The 23,552-nt window shown below is 41.1% G+C and overlaps 2 protein-coding genes and 1 long non-coding RNA gene across 3 annotated transcripts in view; 2 read left to right on the top strand and 1 right to left on the bottom strand.

The window, feature by feature from the left end:
- The window catches only part of LOC145454493 (uncharacterized), a 426,394-nt gene that overhangs the window by 329,469 nt on the left and 73,373 nt on the right, over positions 1-23,552 (top strand). The gene's annotated exons all lie outside the window — the stretch shown is intronic.
- LOC145454461 (intraflagellar transport protein 80 homolog) lies at positions 737-3,209 on the top strand. Its single transcript, XM_080332458.1, has one exon. The coding sequence runs from the start codon at positions 819-821 to the stop codon at positions 3,111-3,113; it is 2,295 nt and encodes a 764-aa protein (XP_080188584.1). The 5' UTR covers positions 737-818; the 3' UTR covers positions 3,114-3,209.
- Positions 7,873-19,405, bottom strand: LOC145454466 (ubiquitin thioesterase zranb1-B-like). Its single transcript, XM_080332464.1, has 11 exons — positions 18,841-19,405; positions 17,301-18,289; positions 15,887-16,077; positions 15,083-15,236; positions 14,220-14,291; positions 13,510-13,690; positions 12,887-13,001; positions 11,794-11,923; positions 10,796-10,908; positions 10,619-10,741; positions 7,873-8,903 (listed from the first exon to the last, which is right to left on the bottom strand). The coding sequence occupies exons 2-11, from the start codon at positions 18,226-18,228 to the stop codon at positions 8,700-8,702; spliced, it is 2,211 nt and encodes a 736-aa protein (XP_080188590.1). The 5' UTR covers positions 18,229-18,289; positions 18,841-19,405; the 3' UTR covers positions 7,873-8,699.

Below are 23,552 nucleotides of genomic sequence, written 5' to 3'. Positions count from 1 at the left end.
TTTGCTGCTGTCTACTTGGGGGGGGGGATTTTAAGCGAGAGCCAGAGGCGGCAGCACATGCTGCTACGCCAGTGTATCCGTATGGTCGCCGAGAAAATCGGTCTAGTTTGGACACAACTCAAACTCATTCCAAGTTGAAGAATGCATGTTTAATAATCTCTCAAAGTAGGTTTGCGCCCCTTGATGTCATTCTCACCACCAGTTACAAGAAACACTGTATTGGTGTATTGAACTGATAAAATTGCTAATAAACCAATGATGATGATGAAAAAAAAAAGTAACGACACCATGTGTGTTCACTGTTTTGTATGCGAAACTTGTAATCAATTTATTATTACCAATTTCACCATAGCACACCACAAGACTGCGATGCAATTAAAAGATGGGAAGGTGTCGAGCCAACTTGGAGTAGTCTTTGAAATCAGACATTCTCCTGGCCTAGGCGATATAAAAAGGAGGCATACACAATGTGAATGAATGAATGAAAAGTAAACGAAGGTAATATACAGGACAGGCGGCATGTGTCGAGATATAAGCACAAATATACAGAACAATGTATGTTAATCCAATCAAATCAAACAAGTCCAACTATAGAGATTTTGGGCAATTGTACAATCTCTATAGTTTACTACGTCTCTAGCGCGGTGTGCAAAATCCATCTAGTCTAGAGGATGATTCGAACTAGACGAGCCATATTTGTGTACTTCGCCGCATGCGGCGCCACTTTCGCATACCTGATTTCCAAACAACCAGCCGTTGCGATAGAAGCTCATGAGTGTAAACCGTATGTTTAATTTCTCTAGTTATCGCGCATAATTATGAGATTCAAGACAAGCTTCGCCAAAGAACAACCTTCCGAAGAGGTTATATCGTGTGCGGCATGGAATTCAGCGAACGAAGTCATGTCTTGCGGCGACGACCACGAAGTCCTGAAGTGGAATCTGGTGACTAACGAAACGCAAGTTGTCACGAAACTCCCCAATGAAATATTCTGCACACACATGGACCGCTACCCTACATCAGGCGTTGCAGGGAAAAAGGGACAGTCCGAGCTCTACGCCCTCACTAGCACCGATGGTAGATTTCGTTTGATGACCAGTTCCGGTAGACTAGAAAAAACAATAGAAGCACACACCGGAGCTGTAATTAGCGGGAAATGGAGCCATGACGGCACGGCGTTTGCCACTGTAGGTGAAGATGGCCTGATCAAAATCTGGTCTAGATCAGGTATGCTCCGCTCAACCTTGTCACAGATGCAATCTCCTGTGTACGATGCCGCATGGAGCCCTGAAGGGGACCACCTTCTGTACACTTCTGGAAAGCAACTGGTAATCAAATCACTGCAGCCCGCAGCGAAACCATTGTCATGGAAAGCTCACGAAGAAATTATTTTGAAAGTCGACTGGAATCCGGTTAATTCATTGATATTATCAGGCGGAGAAGACTGTAAATATAAAGTATGGGACAGTTACGGCCGTGCCATATATTCGAGCATTATTCATGAACATCCGATCACATCGCTTTCATGGTCACCTGATGGTGAATTATTTGCCGTTGGATCTTACAACACATTACGTCTCTGTGATAAATCAGGTTGGTCCCACAGCTTGGAGAAACCAGCCGCTGGTAGCTTGTTGAATATCTCATGGAGCAACGATGGAACACAAGTCGCTTGCGCCTGCGCTGGCGGCAAAATTCTTTTCGCGCACGTTATCGAGCAACGCTTAGAGTGGAAACAATTCGAAGTTAAAGTCGTGAGCCGTAAAACGATAGAAGTACGCGACGTCACGAGCAACGCTCACGAGGTTCTCGACATGAGAGACCGCGTCATCAAAGTCTCTCTCGGCTTCGACCATCTAGTCGCGGTCACGTCGACGCAGTGCCACGTGTACAGGACCAATAATTTCAACACCCCGGTGATATTCGATTTGAAGGAAGGCACGGTGTCCATGATTACTCAAGCCGAGAAGCATTTTATGCTTGTCGACGCTGCTGGGGTGACGATATATTCCTACGAGGGGCGTACTGTATGCAATCCAAAACTACCATCGTCAACCAGACCCAATTTGCTCAGTAATCACATTGTGTCTTTGAGTAAAGATGTATTCGCATTACGTGACAACAATGACTTACGCTCTGTTATCATATTCGACTCAAACACAGGAAAACCGTTCCAAGACAACAAACCAGTCATGCATAAGCTCGAAGTGCACCAATTATGCTTGAGTCAATGTGGAAGCTTGCACGATCGATACTTGGCGGTAATCGATAAAAACAAGGACCTTTACTTGACTGGTGTTCGTAAACTGGAAGCTCACTATAACATCACTAAGTTATCGACTATGATTCGATCCGTTAGTTGGAATGACGGCACTAACATGCTTTGCGGGGTGCAAGAAAACAAACTTTTGGTTTGGTATTATCCGCCAGCTGCTGCTGTAGATAAAGACATATTGGGACAGACCGTGTACGAAAAAGATATTTCTGACAGCGGAAAAAATCCGGAATTGAGAGGATTTATCGGCAACACTGCAATAGTGCGACAAGGCGCCGGCGCTACGACGGCTGTCGGCATATCCCCGTATCCTACGATTCTGCATCAGCTTGTGAGTTCAGACCGATGGGAAGAAGCAATCCGGTTGTGCCGTTTTGTGAAAGAAAAATCACTCTGGGCGTGCCTAGCCGCTATGTCTGTGCAGCGTAAGGATTTGAACACGGCTGAAATGGCGTACGCTGCCATCGGAGCAGCTGACAAGGTAGATTACCTGCATCACATTCAGGAGATTCAGTCGAAAGAAGGCAGAATGGGCGAAATCGCGTTGTTTTGCGGCAATGTGGCGGACGCGGAAGCCACCTTCTTGCAAGCCCGATTGTATTACCGTGCGATCAAACTAAACGTCGACCTTTTCCGATGGGACAGGGCTTTGCATCTCGCTGTGAAACACAAGACTCATGTGGATACTGTGCTGGGATTCCGGGCGTTGTATCTCGACAAGATCGGCAAGCCGGAGACCAACGGTGAATTCAAGAGCTACGCCGGGAAGGTCGAGGTGAACTGGCAGAGCATCAATAATAAGATTGAGATGGAGCTGGAACAGGAAGCCGGACGCTGACAGTTTATTCAATGTTTGGCTGTTATTCTATGGAATTTTGTAGTTACTGCTGATGATTGTTATTTGGTAGAATAATATATGTATTTTTGTACTATCGTCCGGTCTACTTTACTATGAAAAACAATGATAGAAATTGTGGTTGCTGTGGCGCGCACAGGCTGAGTGGTTATAGTTTTGGCCTGAAGCATTGAAAACGCACCGGGCCAGACATGGGGTGATTACTTCATGAATGTAATCGATTGCGATTACGATTACTTCTGAATCACGCGATTACGATTACAGCAAAATCAGGGAGTAGTCGATTGCGATTACGATTACATTGGAAAAGTAATCACGATTACTGACCATTACATTTATTTTGATTCTTAGAACTTATCTTTGAACACATATCGGAAGACAATATAGCGATTGCGATGAGAATGCCTCATAAGAGAACTAGTTTCTTTTTAAATGAAAAGTCATTATGCTTGTTACGTCATGATATATCCATTCCTCAACTTCATAGCTGACGATTTCTCGCACCAAACGATTTGCACTCTAGCCAGGGCCTTAACTGTAGGGTTCCCATACGTACTCTTTTTGGAGAATATTGGTTAAATATAGGGCAAAATTCGACTGAGATACAGTAAATCAGCATTAAAGTTACGCTCCGACAGCTATTTCGGGAGGTGAATCGGAGAATTGACTTATTTTTTGTTATTTTTTTATTCAACCAACGGACAATGTGAAAAAACTGTATTTCGGGAGTTGGCCTGAAAGTTGACCTTTTTATAGTCAACCGACTATAACGAAGTGGTAAAAATTGACCATTTTTTAGGATTTCCTCCGGTATTGCAAGTCTGAAAATTTTGAAAAAGTGTCCTCTTTTCAGATTTCCAAAATATGGTAACCCTAGTTAACTGCCGCACCTCAAACCTCCAATTGGGTGGAGAGCGAACTCGAAGGGGACACAAAAATATTTCATAAATTATAGAGTATTTTCGATAGATTTAATTAACTTCAAATTTTTCTTCATAATTTGATGTTGCTAGATCTCTTGATTTTGAAATGCATACCTCTGTCCCCTCAAGAAAAAAATAAGCATAATTTATAAAGATAGGCATTTCAGTGCCGGCCTTTACAGCGACACGAAACTCCAAGACATATGCAGTTTCGCCTAATATGTCACGCTGGCTAGGCGCGACGATTAGTCCTGTTCTCCTAATTTGAGCCCCACGATAGGAATGGCACTTCGCGCACCCACGGACGGAAATGATGCGGCCGTGAAGAAATGACAATTTGTGTGAATGTGTGTGCATCTCACGAATAGTTTTTCTTTGGACTTAGCCCGCCCGCCAGAAGTTTGATTGATCAAATGATCATACTATCGCGGGGCCCAAAACCAACGTTTATGGACGAAGTTCTGTTACGGTCCTGATTCTAGCTACAAGTCACGCTAACATGGTGTATGAGCGGGTGGCTATGGGGTCAGATACAAATGTGCACATGTAGTATAGGGTTGCCATACGTCCGGAATTTCCCGGACATGTCCGGAATTTCACCTTTAAAACTGCGTCCGGGAGGAATTTCTAAAATATGCCTAAATGTCCGGAATTTTGAAGTAAGCTCATAATTTTTTACTAAATCAACATAAACAATATTATTTTCGGGCAGAATTATGCTACATGAAATTTTTTTTCGCGCTGCGCGCGATTTAGTATCACATATATTGGTTTTAATATGGGGACTATCACCCTCGCAAAAGCTGCGATCAAAAATAAATGAATAAAAATAACATTCAGTTACAGAAATAAGTCTAATTGTAATTGCAATCGCAGGATAACGGTATATGCATAAGGTCGGTTTAGGGCGTTTGGACATGACCTAACTATGTATATTGTACAATTACGCTCCTTGCATTTTCAAAGTCATATCATCCTCCACCAGCTCTACCGCAAACTCTGATGATGTGGGCGGAGAGAGGATCAAATTATATAGTAATATATGGAAGAACCAATATTATTGACATAATTCATTCCAATCAATTAACGACCGGATGCATATAGTAAGCCCTCAGAAGCTGCATCGATTGCCCTACTTTGGGCTCAAGATCAATGTTTATCTGGACGGGAGGGGACAGAAAAATGTGGCTTCGGCCCTGGTTACAAATTACAACACACAACCACATACTCCTGAACCGGATCGTGACCACCTCTAGTCGATAGACAAAGCTTTGCTGGTGTGACGTCATATTCATCAATGTGCTCATACCTCATTTTGAAATCCGCTAGTGGACGCTAAAGAGCGTCCGGAATTTGTGTTACAAAAATATGGTAACCCTAATGTAGTATGGCGAATGGCGAAATAACGATTGGTGCACGTTTCGAGTAGAACCATATATGAGAATAAGATAAACTAAACATCGACGCCTTCCTACAATCCACTTAATACAGATATTGTAAGCTGCAAACAGCAAAGAACGGCTCGATTATGATTTATATCAGCAGTCGTTGTTTTTAATGCTTCGATGCGGAAATCATAATGTGTCATTTTACGAATACGAGATTTCAAACCTTTGTCTGGTGTTCGCCAAGCAGCAATGGTCAAACTGCGTTTGGCTAAACATAACCAAACATCAATAGTCAATACACGCGATCTATTTGAAACAGGGCATCATGGTGATTATTATCTTGCTGCAAGGTACTGGCGTCTGGAGTGTATTGATGACCTGATACACGATATGGCAGGTGTTCTTACCACCACACTACTTTTATCTACATGTGAATCGAATTTCTATTTACTATGTGTGGATAATTCGTTACTCAATGCCATAGCTAATACTTGTGACGTAATAAGGAGCAGTGGCGTTTGAAAATCCGACGTTTCTGCTATCAATAACCTGTTATGATATGGTACTCTTCATTGTTCACGAATCACGAATGTTTAGTTCATGCCATGTTCCTTGTACTAATTAACAGTAATCGTTCTTTCACAAAGAAATCGATTAGAAATGCGAAATAGTCGATTACGATTACGATTACTTCGGATTTTTTTCGAATGTAATCGATTGCGATAACGATTACTTGAAAATGGTGTAATCGCCGTAATCGATTACGATTACTAATCGCGATTACCCCATGTCTGCACCGGGCTAGGGTCTGGCCAAGCCTGCTCACGTATTTGTGGCATGATCTGATGTCACACAACGTGTGGATGATCTCTGATCAAGGATCACAGATGATGTATCTAGAGTGAGGTCCTCCAAGCCTGAGCCTTAATCTCGGGTTGCGAAATTCTAGTTTGAGTCGTTGGCAAATTGGGTTACTCCTATCTCTGCTATTTATTAATCAGGCCGCGCGTAATCCGTTTAGTCGTCACACTGGCATGTTTCTGGCTGTTTGTGCCGCAGGAGGTCAGTTGACAGACGACGGGGAGGCTGGGACCAACAAGTCTAGTTCTAAAGTTAGGGACCAACATTGTTTGAAATGAGTCGAGTGGCAACAGCAGGCTCACCTAATAGTGGGGCAATGTACGACCAAGTGATAGAGATACATTTATTCTGGTCTGCACCATCGAGGGGTTCTGACGATGGAGATGTAAACGCACCTTTAGGTAAGAGAGAGAGATATGATATTCTTTCTCGCCTGCACCGTCGAGATGCTTTGGCGACGGAGTTGCGATACGGCCCCATGAGGTCATCTAGTCTGCGCCCCCGTTTTTTTTCTCCTCCATGCTATCCGTGATTGCTGAGCGCCTAGCAGGATAGCTGCGGATACCATTTTTCGAGTCTTTGGTATGACCCGGCCGGGGATCGAACCCACGACCTACCTAAGCCGGACGCATAACCATTACACTATCTCGCTCGGTAAGGTTATGGAGTCAGCGCTACCCTTTTTCTCCTCCAGCTTTGGGTTCAAGTCTTTGGTCTAACTGGACCGGGGATCGAACCTTACCCTAACCAATGCTGTTAAAAGTGTATATCTGCATCGGATGTTGCAACACAAACCCAGATCTCTGCACCGTCCGCATATGCCAGTTTCCAGGTTTTGACGGTCCATGAGAGCGTGTTTATGACTGCTTTTCAAAAGTATTTACTTGAGTAGTTTTTAAAGACAGCATATTTTTCTTGGTTCTAGTATTGGATTGTTTCAAAAAGTACTGCTTCTACTCGTACTAGAGTAGAATTCTGCATCTCCACTGCTTGAGTAGCCTTGTTTACCACCTCTGTCCTTCATTGGTATGATACCATAGCAATTAGTAGCCTACTTTACTCGGAATCAAATGAGCCACTTAAATTTACTAAACCTTACCAATGGCACACCAGAATTTTGAAATTTAACAGCGATTGCATGAAGGCGCTATCCGTTTCAGAAAGTCGGGGGCAGTCAAAGTTCCGTTGAACTGAATCACATCGCCAGCCGAGACCCTTGCGATCACCAATGTTGGCTCGGTGCGAACACAACAGCACCAAAGACGAGCGGATTTGATATTTTTAAATCCTGATCCTGTCCCGGTCTTGAGATTCAAATTAATTTCGGATCACCCAAGTCCTAATCCAATAATAACCTAAATTTATTTGTAAGTCGCATTCGAAGTTGTATGATCAAGTCGAAATCAAATAGTCTTAAAATATTCGTGAATCCATATACAGGCAAAACCTTAAATTCCTAATCACAATCCATGCTCATGCTCAATGGTCATCTCTACCGGACACGAAGTCGGTGTCTTCAAGAATACGAAAGACTGATCGACTAGCCCCGAAGAAAATCACGCCTCCACATCCAATATCGCTCTTTATTAGACGACGCGTTCAAAACGAATCCAACCACGCACTCTCCCAAATCATCGTGACGGCAAGCAATAACAAAGCGAAACGAAATCAAGACAAGTGCCCGAATCGGATGTACTGGTGAAGAAATATAAAGAAAATACTGAGGCGTCCGATCGCGAGGATGGCAGCTCTTGAAACGGAAGGACGAAATTACAGAGTGACGCAACGATATAGATGAAGAAATTAATCGTCTTGGTGCCAACGCCGTGGCATGAAACTGAACAAATAGTAGTGGCCCGATAACCTCGCATGACATTTGAGGTTAATTCACCGATTAGGTAGTACTAGGGCTGAGCAAAATCGAGTTACCGAGTGGAGTTTTGCCATGCCTATTTTATAGCAGTTTGTGAAAAGTCGAAAACAACTGCACAGAAATGGGATTTCCAGTAACATACGCAGCTTTATACCACCGGCTTCAAGATGCTTTGGTAAGACCTTTCGAGATGAAACCATCATAACGATAATTCTTGTTGATAATATCAATGTTAATGTAAGGGGGTAGTCTATAATGTCAGTAGTAAAAACATCGTGTCTCACTGCTCCACCCGAGTCTTTTCAATTATTACTCGATTTTCATTTCAGTACCGCAACAATTATGCCCAGCCCTCATCCCTGGTAAGTAATAGCCACGAGACTAGCCAGGTAAAACTTTTACAATGACGAATATCACCGGCAACACAAATTTTACAATGGTGGCGGAAATCGACGAATAGTAATTTTACGGTACGGATATACTGTATCGTGTGGAGATGGTCAGACCGCAACCGACCGGACCACTATTCTTCGTCCTCAGTGTCGCCGTCTTCGCCTAGCCTGCGAAACGAAAGGTGCCTGTAGTGGTCCAACCACTGGTCCAGCAGCCGTGCGACCAGCGGCGGGCGTTTGCCTTGCTTTTGTCTAGCAACCAGCACCCCTTTGTTAGTCACCAGGCAATCGAGCCAATCGTTCAGTATGCACTCCTGCTCGGTTTCGAGTTGACCCTGTGCAAAGGGAAAATATGCACTATTTACTCAAGTGGGCATGTAGTTCGTATGTAGTATGTAGAACGTAGTTTTGTGGAAGACCTAATATAAAGAGATGCACAATAGTTTTTGGACAGCTTTATTTCTGCGTCCTCACGGCAGCCAGTTCGGACAAGGAGGAAGCAAGCATTGTCATTTGTCCACCAAGTGTCCTTTTGTATCGTAGATTTTGCACTGTCGGTGAGCTTATCATTTGACATTTTACAGCTTGTAGCCTACTTTATAGGCCTACTGTTGAAGACGGCATAGTGTCTGCTCAATGTGAATCATAAACATTCAAAAGAAACAAATAGGTTGACATGGTGTTATGCTCAACGTACCGCAATATCCCAACTGAAGCAAGACTGCGTGGGCATTGCATGGTTTTTATATCAAGAAGCGCATGATGAAAAATTGTGATGTAGACACCATTGCCAGAATGAAGCAACACGGTTTGTCACCAGCAGTGTACGCACAACTTCAGCGTTGTCAGCCAACAACTGCAGCTGTTGAACGTTCTTTCTCCATTCTTGACAAGCTACATACTAAGAAGTAAGAACAGACACTTTATACCCGAGAATGTAGGAAAGTATCTTTGGTTGTAACACAAAATATTTTATTTCAACCATAATGCGTAATCTAACTACTTGAATTCTTCATTGGGCCAGACTTCGATAAAATAAAGTTTTTTCATGTAAAAATTTGTCAGTTTTTGAGGAGAAAAACTACTTCGTAAGGTCAGACATTCCTACCCGCAATGAAGATAAGTAGTAGGCCTACAATTCTAACATTATGTGGGAAAACACCTAATTCGCAGACGTTGGGTCAAATTTGGTCAAAAATTTGATTTTTTAGGGCAAAAAATGTCAAAATTTTGATTTTTATGTCAAAATCTTTTGTTTTTCAGGTAAAAAAAATCGCCCTAGTGATAAACTTGCATAGCTTTTATGAGTGAAATTGTCATGGGAACCGCGTGAAATAGCATGTGTATCACGGTAACTGATCATGATACTCCTCGACGAAATCTACATTTTGCATTTCAGACATTTTATTTTTCGCTTCCGCTCAAATTTGTTTGACATGTCTGGAAAATAGCTGCTTAATCAACTAACTTGACCAATGACAATCTCAGAAGAAAAAGACTGTGCGTTCCAATGTCATTACAAATTCATGCAGCCTGCCGAATGGGTCTCCAATTAAGCCTGGGCTAAAACAACGCTAAAATATGCATATGCTGAAATTTCTGCGGGATTATTTTAACGAAATTTATTTGATGATTCCCGGATTACGAAACGAGAATCTATTCAATATTCCCGAGATTGACACAGAGATTGGCGCTTCGGTGCCCAGTGTGGCAACGCAATTGAACTCGGAGACGCTCAACCCAACGCGTGTAAATGGCGGAAGTAACTGGTAGGTAGTAATATACCCAAGTAGCTCTTGGTTTCAAGAAGGTTGATGACCCCCGGTGTAGTGCGATACGTAACTTCATTTCCGTTATCAATTCTTACCGCAATGATGGACCTTACACTGTAAGAAAGCCTACGTCGGCCTGTGCAACAGTGCAACACAAATCCGATAGCACACAAAAGTAATCACCTAGTTCAGGATACCTAGCAAATCTGGTTGTCGCGTTACCGATCGGCTGCCAGATATCACGATATCGGAGAAACGGCAACGACGAAAACGCTTACTTGATTAGACGAAGTAAAGTGTATGGGCAGGAGCTTTCTGTCACAGTCCATCAGAGGAAGATACGTGCAGGATGCGGAAGTAACCTCGCTAGTCGAGCCCAAACTCATCCCTTTGAACGACACCTGCAACGGAAGAATTAGGATTCCAAGCAAAGGCGGGATTCCGCAATTTCTCACCTTCGAGTCATTCTCCATCGTGATTAAGGCAGTGAAGTGTCCGCGCGTGTAACCCAGCGCGATCGGGCTTTTCCAGCAAAAGCTACGCTCCCACAAGAACGGAAGATACACGCCTGTTAAGTAAGAAAGATTCTTGGAGGTACAGAACTTCAATATACAATTGACTAGTATATCCATATTGAAATAAACACTTGTCAGGTGTAATCGTCAGCAACTAGTAGACAATTGGCATACTAGTAGTAGTAGAGTATTGTACAATGCCAGTAAAGAGTTGAGTATAATACAAAAGTAGACAATAAACATGTCCTTTCCCATTCTCTACTAGTTGCTGGCGATTACCCCTGACGTGTCAGCCGAAAATATTCGGGTTCATTTTAATATGAATATACTATTCGAAGATATTTTCGGTGTCGGCGTGCATAGATAATGCATATACTGAACTACTGTTACTTTTTCAGAGTGCCCGAGTACGTCCCCCCACTTGCAATACTTACGCGAGCGGTTATGTTTTACACCATTTTTTTGTAAATTTGTAAAAGAGAAAGTAATTTTGGGACAAGTTTGTATCACTTTCAAGAGTTTAATTGTGATAGCAACCATCAAACAAAAGTGACAGAACGGTCTGCTAATCACATGCAACTAATCCTGATAAAGCACAGCAACTTTCCATTCTGAGTGTATAAATTACAGGAAATTCTGAACAAAAATCCACTCTCGGCTAATTGAAGTGTTTTAAAAGGAGACAGAGGCAGTCGAGTGGGATTAACGAGAGACAAAATAAGCCCATTTCTGCAATTCATTTCTCTCGCAATGATTCAAAATCAATAAGCTCTATGAGGCCGGCTTGCGTTATTCTCATCAATCCCATGCACAGAGACTGCACAACCAAAAGTGCTGCATCACACAGAGATATCCATTGACATCGCACTTCTTCATCATACCGATATATCGCCCATCCCGCAAATTCGACATTTGAAGTAAGAATTTACTCTAATCACCTTGAAACTTGGCATACCCGAGCGTATCACCTTGATAGCTCTTGAGGTACTTGACGCCGTACACAATAATCGGTCGACGCAAGATGTGTGAAAGTACAAAGATATGACAATGCTCCAAGGATGCGCCGGGCTGTAACACAAAAGCACAGAGTAAGCCCGTCACCAGAGGTTATCACTTTATCGAACAGAGGTTGGATGAGGCAAATTGGAATTTTCCACGCCAATCTCGGAATCCACCGAACTACATAGCGATCAACTGTTAATATTCACGCCAGATGCAAAATCTGGCCACAACATATGTACCGCGTGTACCTTATCAACGCTCAAAGATCAATAATTTATGCTAGGATAAACCAGGCGGATATTAAAAAGGCCAACATTCCATAGCCATCACATAAACAAGAAACATACAGAACAATGGTATTTTATTACCAACAAGACAATTGTTAATGGATCGAGAGCTATAGTCTGAAATCAATATTCTCGACCAATCATATTAGTCACTTTTTCACTGATATCATCGCATCTAAGTCAAATACAATGCTATATAAGCCCGCATTCAATTAGCAATAGGAAACATTGTATATTGTTCCGGGTTCAATATCTGAACATAACGCAGCCAATCCAATACATCATGTATGGGCTGTGTAAGTATAAATATTGTACAAGAACCAACCGCATAAGTATTTCTTCAGTATTTGTGACATAACCGCCGAATGAAATCTGTGTGGTGAAATACTAGACCTCTACAGATACTTTTGAACACTATTTTAATCGGAGTAAATGACGGCCATCATCTTATGACATGGCATTTAGTCATGTAACGTCACATGCTGAATATATCAGTTGTTTTTTATGGGCTTCAGGGATGCAACTATAGTATATCAAACATACATACAGCTACGCTGTAAAAAGGTTCACACACTTGGAAAAATGGAATTTGCCATGCAACAGGACACAAAATTTAAAATTGCCGAGATGTCAAACTTACACCTTCTAAGTCACATAATAACCTGTTTCATGATTGAAAGAACGGATATTAATAGACTAGGGTACAAGCTCACAAATCAAAATTAACTTTAGTTGGACCAACCTGTCTTGCCAAAGATAAGAGAAACGCCCAGTCCTGCAGGCATTGTCTGTCCGATATAGAAAAGTTCAATAAGCTTGCTTGCATAACTTCCCATTCCTTCCATCTTGTATAAAAACTGTAGGAAAAAGCAAAGACATTGCCAGCAAGTCTAACAACCATCGGTTCATTCGTATCATTACATATGTGGAGCTCACTAACTACATGGTACGAACTGATATAGCCGCCAGTCGCATATACTTCAATCAATTAATTTTTATTCAATCTCAATGCAGTATCGTAAATTTTCAGGGAGAGAGTCCATTGCAATCTGAGCTGGGCCCGTTGAATTCATTATCGGCAAAAAGCATGTAGCGATAGCCAGTCCATATCTATATAATATTTGGTTTTTCTTTCTTCCCATCAGTCCTAGTTCAAATATTTATGAATTATTAGCTTTTCCGCAAGTGAAAACTATTGAGAGTGAAAATGGGAAACTACTAGACAGTCTCGTCTTGCACGGTGCTTTCCTTACAAATATCACACACAACATCGAGTGATACATGAAATTAACTGAGATGCGAATTCTGCCCATCAACATTCAATGCAAACAGTTGAAGATCTTGGCCTTCCACAACTGTGCTTACTATGGCGAGCATTCCTGCATCGTCTCCGCCATTGCTTTGCGGAGAACATTGTCTCGATCGAACACGCCCCAAGTTGCTTGAAGTACCGAGTCCAAAAGACAATCGCCGGCGGACCTATTCCACAGTGCGTACAATCGGTCAGTGTCGCCACACCAGTTTATGGCTACTTCGTCTTCTAGTTCTGAAAATGGCCAAGGATGCATAAGATCAACACCCGACTCAATAATATCAACCGCATTATTCGTAACTCCTTCCATAATGATAAAATGGAAGTGGTAGCATTATAGTCACGATTCTAAAAATATAGATTTTTACATAACTCATAGAAGTAGGAATGAATATATTAGCTTGTATAACATTATTATTTATTAGGCATATTTATGTTCCAACATAAGTAACAAACTGTAGTACTGGTACTACAAGACTTGCAAGATTACTGCGCATCCGTCAAGGAGATTCAGATGCATTGCAGACAGACATATCCTTCAGCTATTTATACATATATCCAAAGGTACTACAGCATAGTTGCTTAATACGACCTACAGTGCAGATACCAGTGGTATATACCTCGCATTGTATTCACTAATAGGCCTATAGAAGTACATCACATTATGTAACCTACAATATGTAGCTCTGGTAGCTTTACAGTAACCTATCAATGTCTGGAGTTACACAAAGCATAAAATAATAATAGGCCAGGAACCAAGTACCTTTTTGAACATCTTTATCAAGGAGTTCATCAAATAACAATCTTTGTATCGAGCTCGGTAAACCCGCAATCTCTACAAATAGAATGCAGCCTGGTTACGTAGGTGCGGTTGAAATAATTACGGTTGAAATTTTTTAACACGGTAAGGCTATATAATTCCAGTCTGTATGACCAGTTGGGCAATGCTCAAAACCCTAATAAAAATTCTAATAAATCAATAAGTTCAATGCGCAGGATCGCTATAGCTCAATTGACAAATGGCATCCGCTACTACACAAAGTAACAATCAGTTATCGGTTCCTCAAACACAATAAGCGACTGTTTGCACACAATAGATATTGTGACAAATTGGATTTACGAGTTCACAGCAAAATCAGCTGATTGACGCACCCAGAGATAGCCTAAGCTATGCAATGCCCAATCTAAAATACAGGTGTGTTATTTTGCATGAAGACGAGTTGGGAGATCGCTAGATGTGGTCTACAAATTCTAATAGATAATTGGGCTGTGGTGAGATAACCAAGATCAACTAACCACTCATTTTAATGCAATACCGAATCGGCTATCACATTATCCCTTGTCATCAATATCAGAGGACAGGTTTCAATTTCAAGGATGCGGACTGTGGAGTTATATAATCGCTACACCTAGAGGCTAATTCACAGTTCAACTGCGATTCTGCTAGAAAGCCATAACCAAATCAACCATACGTTGTAACCAAAACAGTGCAAGCAATGAGGAATCAGTATGAAACTGGTACAGCAGTCACAGCACGCAAAACCAAATCACCAGGAAATAACCTCTGCAGGGTAAAACACAAATCACTCCTTCACACAACAAAAAAGTCGAAAGAATAGTTCTTACCTATCGGCAATACGAAAGTCAAATAGTCACAAAAGTACTGACAATGAAAATCTCCCTTCATGATTCTGATGCTGTTGAAAATTTCATGACGAATATGCTCCGCTATTTCCGGGCATAATATCGCCGGACTCCGCTTCGAATTGCGCTTGGCCACCTGAGAATTTGTGGGTTCAAGTCAAAATACAGTGGAACAAGGTCAAGCTGGAGCATAACTCGAACAGATGATAGGATATCAATTAAATGGGGCTGATGTTAGGTCTGTAGCACGCAAGTGATGTTCGAAGAAGTATTATGTCGATACATAAATATGAATGCGAATGTAACTTATTTTCTGATTCAAAGATAAATTCAACAGACACATTTCCAGCTTTTCAAGTAATTGTTTTCAGGTGCTAAACCTACCGAATTTGCAGCAGCAATAACTCAAACTGACAGCGTGACACAGTGCAACCATTTATCAGTAATATTCCAATTAAAGTGAGTTGGATATGACAGGAAAATAAGTCCAGAGTGCTTGATTTGGTAATAAAATTACTTCTATGTTTGTGATCATACATAACTAGATAATGGTGTAGCCTAAATGTTCCATTAGCTTGGTTTAGTAGATTTTGCAAAGTCTCGATGAGTATCAATATTCAGTATCACATTACAATATTTATAGTTATCTATATCTATGACTCATTTTAATGTTTCCAACAATTGTAATCTAGTTGATCAAGTAAAAAAACTTGCAGAGACGTGGCTGCAGTTTCAATCAATACCGCTACGAAGTCAATTGTTCAACGCTATTGGTAACAAACTCACTTCCGGCGTTAGTATCAAGGCTAAGATATTCCGCCTTTGAAATCTCACAGCCAAATGTACGAGGGTATGCCCGACGTCAAATGCGGAAGGCCTGTTCAATAGCCTGACTTCATCTGCCGTCAATGGTCTCGCGACATTTCCACCGCACGCCAAATATCTATCCACAGGTTCGATGTTATCTTCCAATATACCTGAAAAGTAACAGCCAATTGACGACTCAAACTGCATGGATATTGTTACCTGATAACCTGTGATTTACTAATATTCGTATTGGCGGGCTCAATGAATTTTTTTTTTTCAAATATTTTCTTCACATGTAAATTAAGGATTTGGAGGGATTAGGAGGTTACAATGTTCAACGCATGGTATGTGTACGTCCGTAAGTAGAGGCTAAAGTGTCATGCTATGACATACTATGATAGGGTTACTATAATTATTATCTAAAGCCAATTATATCTCAATTATCTTATTATGTAATATTGTCAGTCATCAGATATCGGTAACTGGTTTCTCGAAATATTAATACCCTACAGTCTACACAGGTCACCCTCACCCCAAATTACTCTTAGCCACTAACACAAGTGACTCAAACACATACCAGTACGAATGAACTCATAGCAAAATGTAATTGATTGAAGATATTATATTTGAATAGTATATTCATATTGAAATGAACCCGAATATTATTCATTTCAATAAGAATATATCATTTAATGTATATTGAAGTTCTGTACCTTCAAGAATCTCTTGAAAATATATTTGTCGTAACTGAAGTTCTTAAAATCAACCAATAGGCCTACACAAGAATGGTTTTATATCTGAGTGATGTGTATAAGCTGTCCATGAAAATTCTGTGAAAATGATTTTTCACATAATTTCCATCACGATTTTATGGATTCTGCGATTGTTGAAATTTCACAAGCATAAACGCACGACTCTTTAATATTCAACTGCTGGTATGTCTGTCTCTAATATGCGATAACTGATCATGGATAAGTGATTGTATTTACGGTGCACAGTGTGCACATTTCCCAGGAACCAATAGAAAGCTAAGCCCAAGGTTATATAATAAATGTATTTTCATTAAAAATTATGTCACCAAGTTTTGCATTACAGAATAGGCTAACTGCTCTGATTGATAGGCTAATTGCTCTGAATTTGATGCAAGATACACCCAAGATTGGGTAGGGGGAGGCGGGGAGCATTCTCATTCTTTCATTCCTGATTTTGAACATAGTTGCAAGATAAAGTACCATCAGGACAGCGCCAAATTGTACGCCAAACATACAACATGAGAAGGTCAATGTCAAAAATTACTATTGCAGCCAAATTTCACTACCGTCCCCTTGACTACTCTTTTGTCTGACAGGTCATTTCACTAACATAGTAGTGATAGCAGCATTAATGAGCTTACCGGCACAAGCCTTCAAAAACAGCAAGTTGAGTCTTTTGTTTGCTTTTTTCCAACCGCGAGCGTTTTCTATATCCCGAAACTTTGCCAAATGTTCAATCCCCTGCTCTTTCGCAAAGCTATTTTGATTCGCATCATTAAAATAATGCCTCACTTTGGCGCTGAGGTCTCGCGGCGACAAAAGCTCCTTCACATTCACTGCATTGTTCAGGTGCTCTTCGCTGTATGATTTACTGTGCCTGGCACGAGTGGTGGTAGGCGAGTGATTGTGCGGGTCGTGCATACGATGTGATAAATTTGAAGAGTTGCTACGCTCCAAACGACCGCACGCCCCTGGTTGTGGACTGCGGGGTTGCGACCCTTTTACGTTTGCGGATGAAGGTTCATTTTTCTGGACGGAGTCGAGATTGAAATTAGAAGCGGGCGGATCTTCTTCCGAAGTTCTACGGCTGGAGCTTGACTTGCGCGGCCTCGGACTTTCGCAGATGACGCATTTGCTTGATTTAGGCCAATTAACATACGTGCAGTGGACGCAAGTCCACTTTTTATTGATTTCATTCTTATTAGAGTTACTAGATGTCGATGCAGAAGCCGCGCCAGCGCCATGTATCGCAAACTGGTCACAATCGATCACATCATTGCGTATCACAGCCTTTTTTTCCAATTCAGCTGCGATTGTATCATGATAATTCGGAAGTACTTGACGCTGCTGACCGTACTCAATCACAGTGGTACTTTGGGAAACACACGGGGTCCGAATCGGCATGATGATGTTCAAACGTTGAGGTGTGTTTGTTATGATATCAGAAGGAAATTGTGGCTCTTCTATAAGTGGAGTAGGGCACGGTTGCTGGCATATTACACACTTCAATGACGCTGGATAATTTTCGTAAGTACAAATTCCGCAAGTCCATTTCAATGACTTGCTCATTGCTAGAAACCCAGGCCCCCTAGTTGAATTCTCAAAATACCTATGCCGTATTAGTCGATCCCTGGTAAAGAAGTGAAAACAAGTTGTATAACTTTGATAAATATTATTGAAAGCTATCTTGGCACTACATTGTGGTACTGAAGTCATGAGCAGTCACACTCAACAAAATGGCATACTGAAACAGTTCACGATGAAATTCATGATCAATAATTCAATCTGTAACATTCACAAGGACAACGGAGCAGATAACTGTTCTAAAATGGAAGATAGTTGGATCGGAAAAAGCATTATAGAGTACGACAAGCCTTCAAGCCTTAAGGATATTGACAACAACAGGCCAATAATGACATTAAGTCACAGTACCTGACCTCTTTTACATAGTCAACTGTCTCTTTATAGGCTACCTATTGAAATCTTTCGACATTTATCATCAAGATCAATATCAATTAAAACAACCGCCGGTTTTAACAATCTCCAGAATGTACAATATTATGTTATTGAATATATTGGTACAAAGAGAGCGAAAATATTTGGTAATATCATTGCTGAGGATTATTGAAGATTCAATTCGTCATAGATTAATTAACACTGGTTTAGTTCATGCTATGTTACCTAGGTACACTCCTTCCGCATCTATAGTCACCTCCCAGACATCAGATCAGGCTAAGTCCATGATGAAATAGTGTAAACCTGGCCTAATTGATGAAGCCCTGGTATAGTTTTCGATGATAATCTCCGGTCTATAGTATTTATTCCGTATTCACCCGGAGTCGGTACCCAGCCGAACCGAAGGTTACTTTCTACTAAACAGTCACTGAACTGTTTGAACTGAGACCAAATCTAATACTCGACAAAAGTTCCGAGGGTTAGTAGGACAATGTCTCCGAAATGAATGAACCAAAACAATTACAACAATACCGCAAGCAGTCGAGCAGACGAATACGTCATTCTTCCAAGGACAACAATACCTCTAAATTAGGCTGGCGTGTCTGCGGCTGTCAATGAACTATTCGGCTATTCGGCACAGTAAACATTGTGGCGTCATTTCCTATTCGCACGATTTCGACATTTCACCTGGGTTTTCGGTATATTTGCTGTACTATTACTCATGAGTAGAGCCCGACCGATTATCGGCTCATGCCTGCTAAAAATGTCCACTCCCACTACACGAGATCCGCGTCTAAGGAAATATCTACTTACCCCCACCCAATAGCAACCTATAACTAAGAGATCTATCGAGTATCGACTACTCGGAACCTATCATCTGGAACGCATTACCACCACATATCCGTGAATTGCCTTATAATAGATTCAAAAAAGCCCTACTTGATCACCTCTTGTCGTTACACTAACACTGTTGCCCTACATCGCTCAGACATTGCTTCATTGATCATTTGCTACTATAATAATTTTTTTTATTATTTTATTCTCTTAACTACCGTAACATTTTTTACAGCCAGACTGTTTAGAGTCAAGTGTACCTGTTTGATGCTGGTATGATCAGACTAGATGACCTTCACGGTCTTATCAATCATTCCTATCTTATACCGAATACTGTGCACGGGCATGCATATTTTCTGTACCACCAACACTGCCGTGTGTTATGTATTTTGGTTGGATGAAAATAAAGACTTTCTCTCTCTCTCTCTCTCTCGCCGATTATATCGAGTCGATATCACCATAGTGTCCTATATGGTGTCGACACAGGCAAATCTCACGGCTCAGTGAAATTGTATCACGTCACAATTTCCATTTGGCTACAGGCAATTTGACGGTCATTTTTAACCGGCTTGCCGAGCATTAAATTTGGTAAAACGTGTATCAATCGAAAGCTGACTCTGCACTGATGACAAAAATATAAATTTTATTCCGCTTGCGGCCCTGGAACCCCCACAATCAGCCTCGAATTTTTCATTGTTATGGAGGTTGGCATTGGGACGCAACAATGCTTTTTGGACCTTTTTCTCTTGAGCTACACTCTCGTTTCGCCAGACAGCATTGTTGCGTCATGAGCTTCTCTCTCGTTTCACCAGACAGCATTGTTGCGTCCCAATGCCAATCTCCATCACAATGAAAAAATCGAGGCTGATTGTGGGGGTTCCAGGGCCGTGAGCGGAATAAAATTTATATTTTCGTAATCAGTGCAGAGTCAGCTTTCGATTGATATCCGTTTCACCAAATTTAATGCTCGGCAAGCCGGTTAAAAATGACCGTCAAATTGCCTGTAGCCAAATGGAAATTGTGACGTGATACAATTTCACTGAGCCGTTAGATTTGCTTGTGTCGACACCATATAGGACACTATGATATCACACTGAAAAGAATTATCGGTATAGGCCATTGGAGGTGAAAAAATATCGGCAATTCTCGTGGCGTCACAACATGGTGTTAGGAGGTCATCCTTGACCGCTAGACTGGGAATATCTCTGTATTTCATATAGCTCACACTATCGAATGTGAACGTTTACATTCTATACTCACACTTTCCATGTGTCCAGTTGCAGCCTTTCTAATTTATTTCATGTTCGAAATGGACATTGGCTGTAAAGCTGTTGAAATAATTGCTCTTAAGTTTTGAAAATGCGCCTTTTGGGTAGATTATACCTGATTTTATTATCGGCTAAATATATTGGTGCTATCGGTAAAGGTGTTAGATATCGGTTTTATCGGTATCGGCCCAAAAATCCAATATCGCTCACTCACGTAGTTGATCACTGATCGCGAATTTGTATCACTGAACCCTGATTAGGAAATAATCAAGAGCAGTCTCTATCGTGAGTTCGTTATAAGACTATGCATCGTAAGTTCGTGACTCTATCGCCGATAGTTTTACTGGTGTTTCCACTAACAGCATAGCATAGCCCTTATAAAGGCGTACGAAATAATATTTGAAAGAGAAAAGAAAATTTCAATCCGCTAGTGAGAGAGCCATAGCCGTTCACTGTTTGTAGCACACAGTGGACTCCTGATTGCTCAATGCTGATTCCAGTGGTTCTCAACCAGGGGTACGTTAATATTCCAATAAATTTGCAAGTTGAATTATAACCTTCCTAAGCTCGGGTAAATCATCACAGAGCAAATTATTACCTAATTACAAGTGGAAGTGATGATTTCCAAGAGATCAGTTCAGTTTATTGATAATGTAAATGACTGTCCCAAGTCCGTTGTGCGCGAAAGCGTGAATAGATCACTCTCGAAACCACAAGCTGTGACGGCACAGTTAGTCTGCGACGCACGTGTTCTCAGAGCCCGCATACTGAGGTCGGCGCGCTCGCGCTTCAGTCATAGAATAGACAATTGGCTCCATTTCGCTTCATTTATTCTTTCTATTTCTTATTGAACCGCAGTATCATTTGAACCTGGTAAATCTACAAGTTTCTGACCACTAATTACTACTATTTGGCTGTTCTGTGCTAGTAAAGAAAGCTCCTTGGATCTGCGTGTGTGATCAGGATTGCAAGTGTACTCAGAGCGGTCATTAGTCAGTGACTAGTGCGTACAACAGGAACTGTAAGCTGTGGCGTCGACTCCAATCAAGCACTATACCAGCGTGTCTTGCAACAAGTCGTTGCAGCGACCGCTACAGATAAATATAGTATATCCCTTTGAGAACATCATAAGATTGCGATATGAAAATATAGCACGGTGGCGAAAAAGTCTTTGACATCGGACACTCAACTGGGCCTCCACGATTTAAAGAAGTGGCATGTACACTAGGGCTGTTCAAAAATAACTTTTTTTCCGGATTCCAGCCATTCACATATTAAATTGTCAGGTTACCCGAAAAAACGCTGCACACCAAATTTGGTTCAATTCTAACAAGTATAGGACTCCGCGGATCCAATTAAAAAATTTTATTTATAAGGGAAAATTAAAAAAAATCAAATTTTTCTGCCAACCCCGTGAAATTGTTGAGCTGTCTTCAAGGACGATTCAAATCAAATTTTACTAATTCCGACCAGTAGAAGCGGAGTTATATGAGTTTTTCGATGATAATCCCCGGTGGATCGGTCGATAATCCGAGAATCATCAACGAAAAACTCACATAACTCCGCTTCTACTAATTGGAATTGAGTCAAATTTGTTTTGCAGCGTCTTTGAAGACAGCTCAACAATTTTATGGGGTTGGCAGAAAAATTTGAATTTTTCAACTTTATTTTCCCTAATAAATTAAAATTTTTAATTGGATCTGCGGCGTCCTACTGGAACCAAATTTGGTGTGCAGCGTCTTTCAGAGTAAACTGACAATTGACAAGTGAATGGCTGGAATCCGGAAAAAGGTTATTTTTGAACAGCCCTAATGTACACCGAATGACAAGTAATAGAGGATAGCATAAAAGGTCAGGCGACAAAAATAAGGCGGCATCTGATTGAAGTCGAGGTCGATATATGACATCGTGGTCCGATAATCTTGAGCGCTGACTAATATTTATTCCGTAGCCTCTCATCATATTTTTACTTGAATGTGGACAAACTGGACATGGACTGGACATGCTCGTCAACTGTCGGATTTCCGCCGAAATATCGTTCCTCAGTAGTGGCGAGTATGTCAATGCTACTTCAAGTGTAAGCAGAAAATGAAGATCTGAACAGTACTCCAAGTAGGCACTTCTGTAGCCTACTCAAGCTGTAGAAGGTAGAGGGTCGGATAATTTTTGCAGTTAATCGAACGTAGCTATTATAGAGCTCTGGCAAGATGAAATTTCGCAATAAGGTAAAATCACTATGGCACTACAAATGTGCAATTGTCGAAAATATATTCTGATGCCACGATACAGGGGTTATTCCCGCACAGTTAATATATGGCTATATACCCGTGAAAGTTGTGCAAATATATTCCTAAACTGCTTTCCACTTGCAACGGTCAATCAGGGCAATTTCGCAATGTTTGCAAAACTTTCCGAGTTTGAAGTTGTCAGTCTCATTAAATTTTGGGAACATTCACAGAAAAAGAAATCATGAAGTACTTCCTGATATGTCATAAGGGGTTGAAATCTCTCCATAGAATCCAGTTATCCTAGTATGAATAAAAATTGTTAAGTTGAGCGTGGACGTGATATGTCTATGGAAAAATCTGTTTCTCGATTTCCTGCATGTCATACCCAAAAGGGTTGTCGGAAGCGTTATTATGCCGCTATAGCCCCCATATATTTCTGAAAGTGGATTTTCGGTTCTTGTTGATACAAAATCGAACTCTCGGATCTCTGGATCTCTTCAATACTTTGCCCTGACATGCAGATGCAGAAATCCCATTACCCGATTTTGCTTTGAAACAATAAAAGTTATCAGAAAGTTCCAGTAGTTTGATGTCATTTCAAGAAAAG

The sequence above is a fragment of the Botryllus schlosseri genome, chromosome 13, assembly GCF_051294905.1.
Source record: "Botryllus schlosseri isolate E-star chromosome 13, Bs_hap1, whole genome shotgun sequence".
NCBI classification, from domain to species: domain Eukaryota; kingdom Metazoa; phylum Chordata; class Ascidiacea; order Stolidobranchia; family Styelidae; genus Botryllus; species Botryllus schlosseri.
Note: the sequence above shows the minus strand (reverse complement) of the source record. Positions and strands in the feature narration are given on the sequence as shown.

Bases quoted from the DNA above. Each gene is read 5' to 3' on its own strand.
- LOC145454461 (XM_080332458.1), top strand. From the start codon at position 819: ATGAGATTCAAGACAAGCTTCGCCAAAGAACAACCTTCCGAAGAGGTT.
- LOC145454466 (XM_080332464.1), bottom strand. From the start codon at position 18,228: ATGAGCAAGTCATTGAAATGGACTTGCGGAATTTGTACTTACGAAAAT. The intron at 13,691-14,219 runs GTACTTGGTTCC...GGCCATTTTCAG, and splicing joins TGATAAAGATGTTCAAAAAG to AACTAGAAGACGAAGTAGCC. The intron at 13,002-13,509 runs GTAAGCACAGTT...TTTTTCCTACAG, and splicing joins ATGCAGGAATGCTCGCCATA to TTTTTATACAAGATGGAAGG.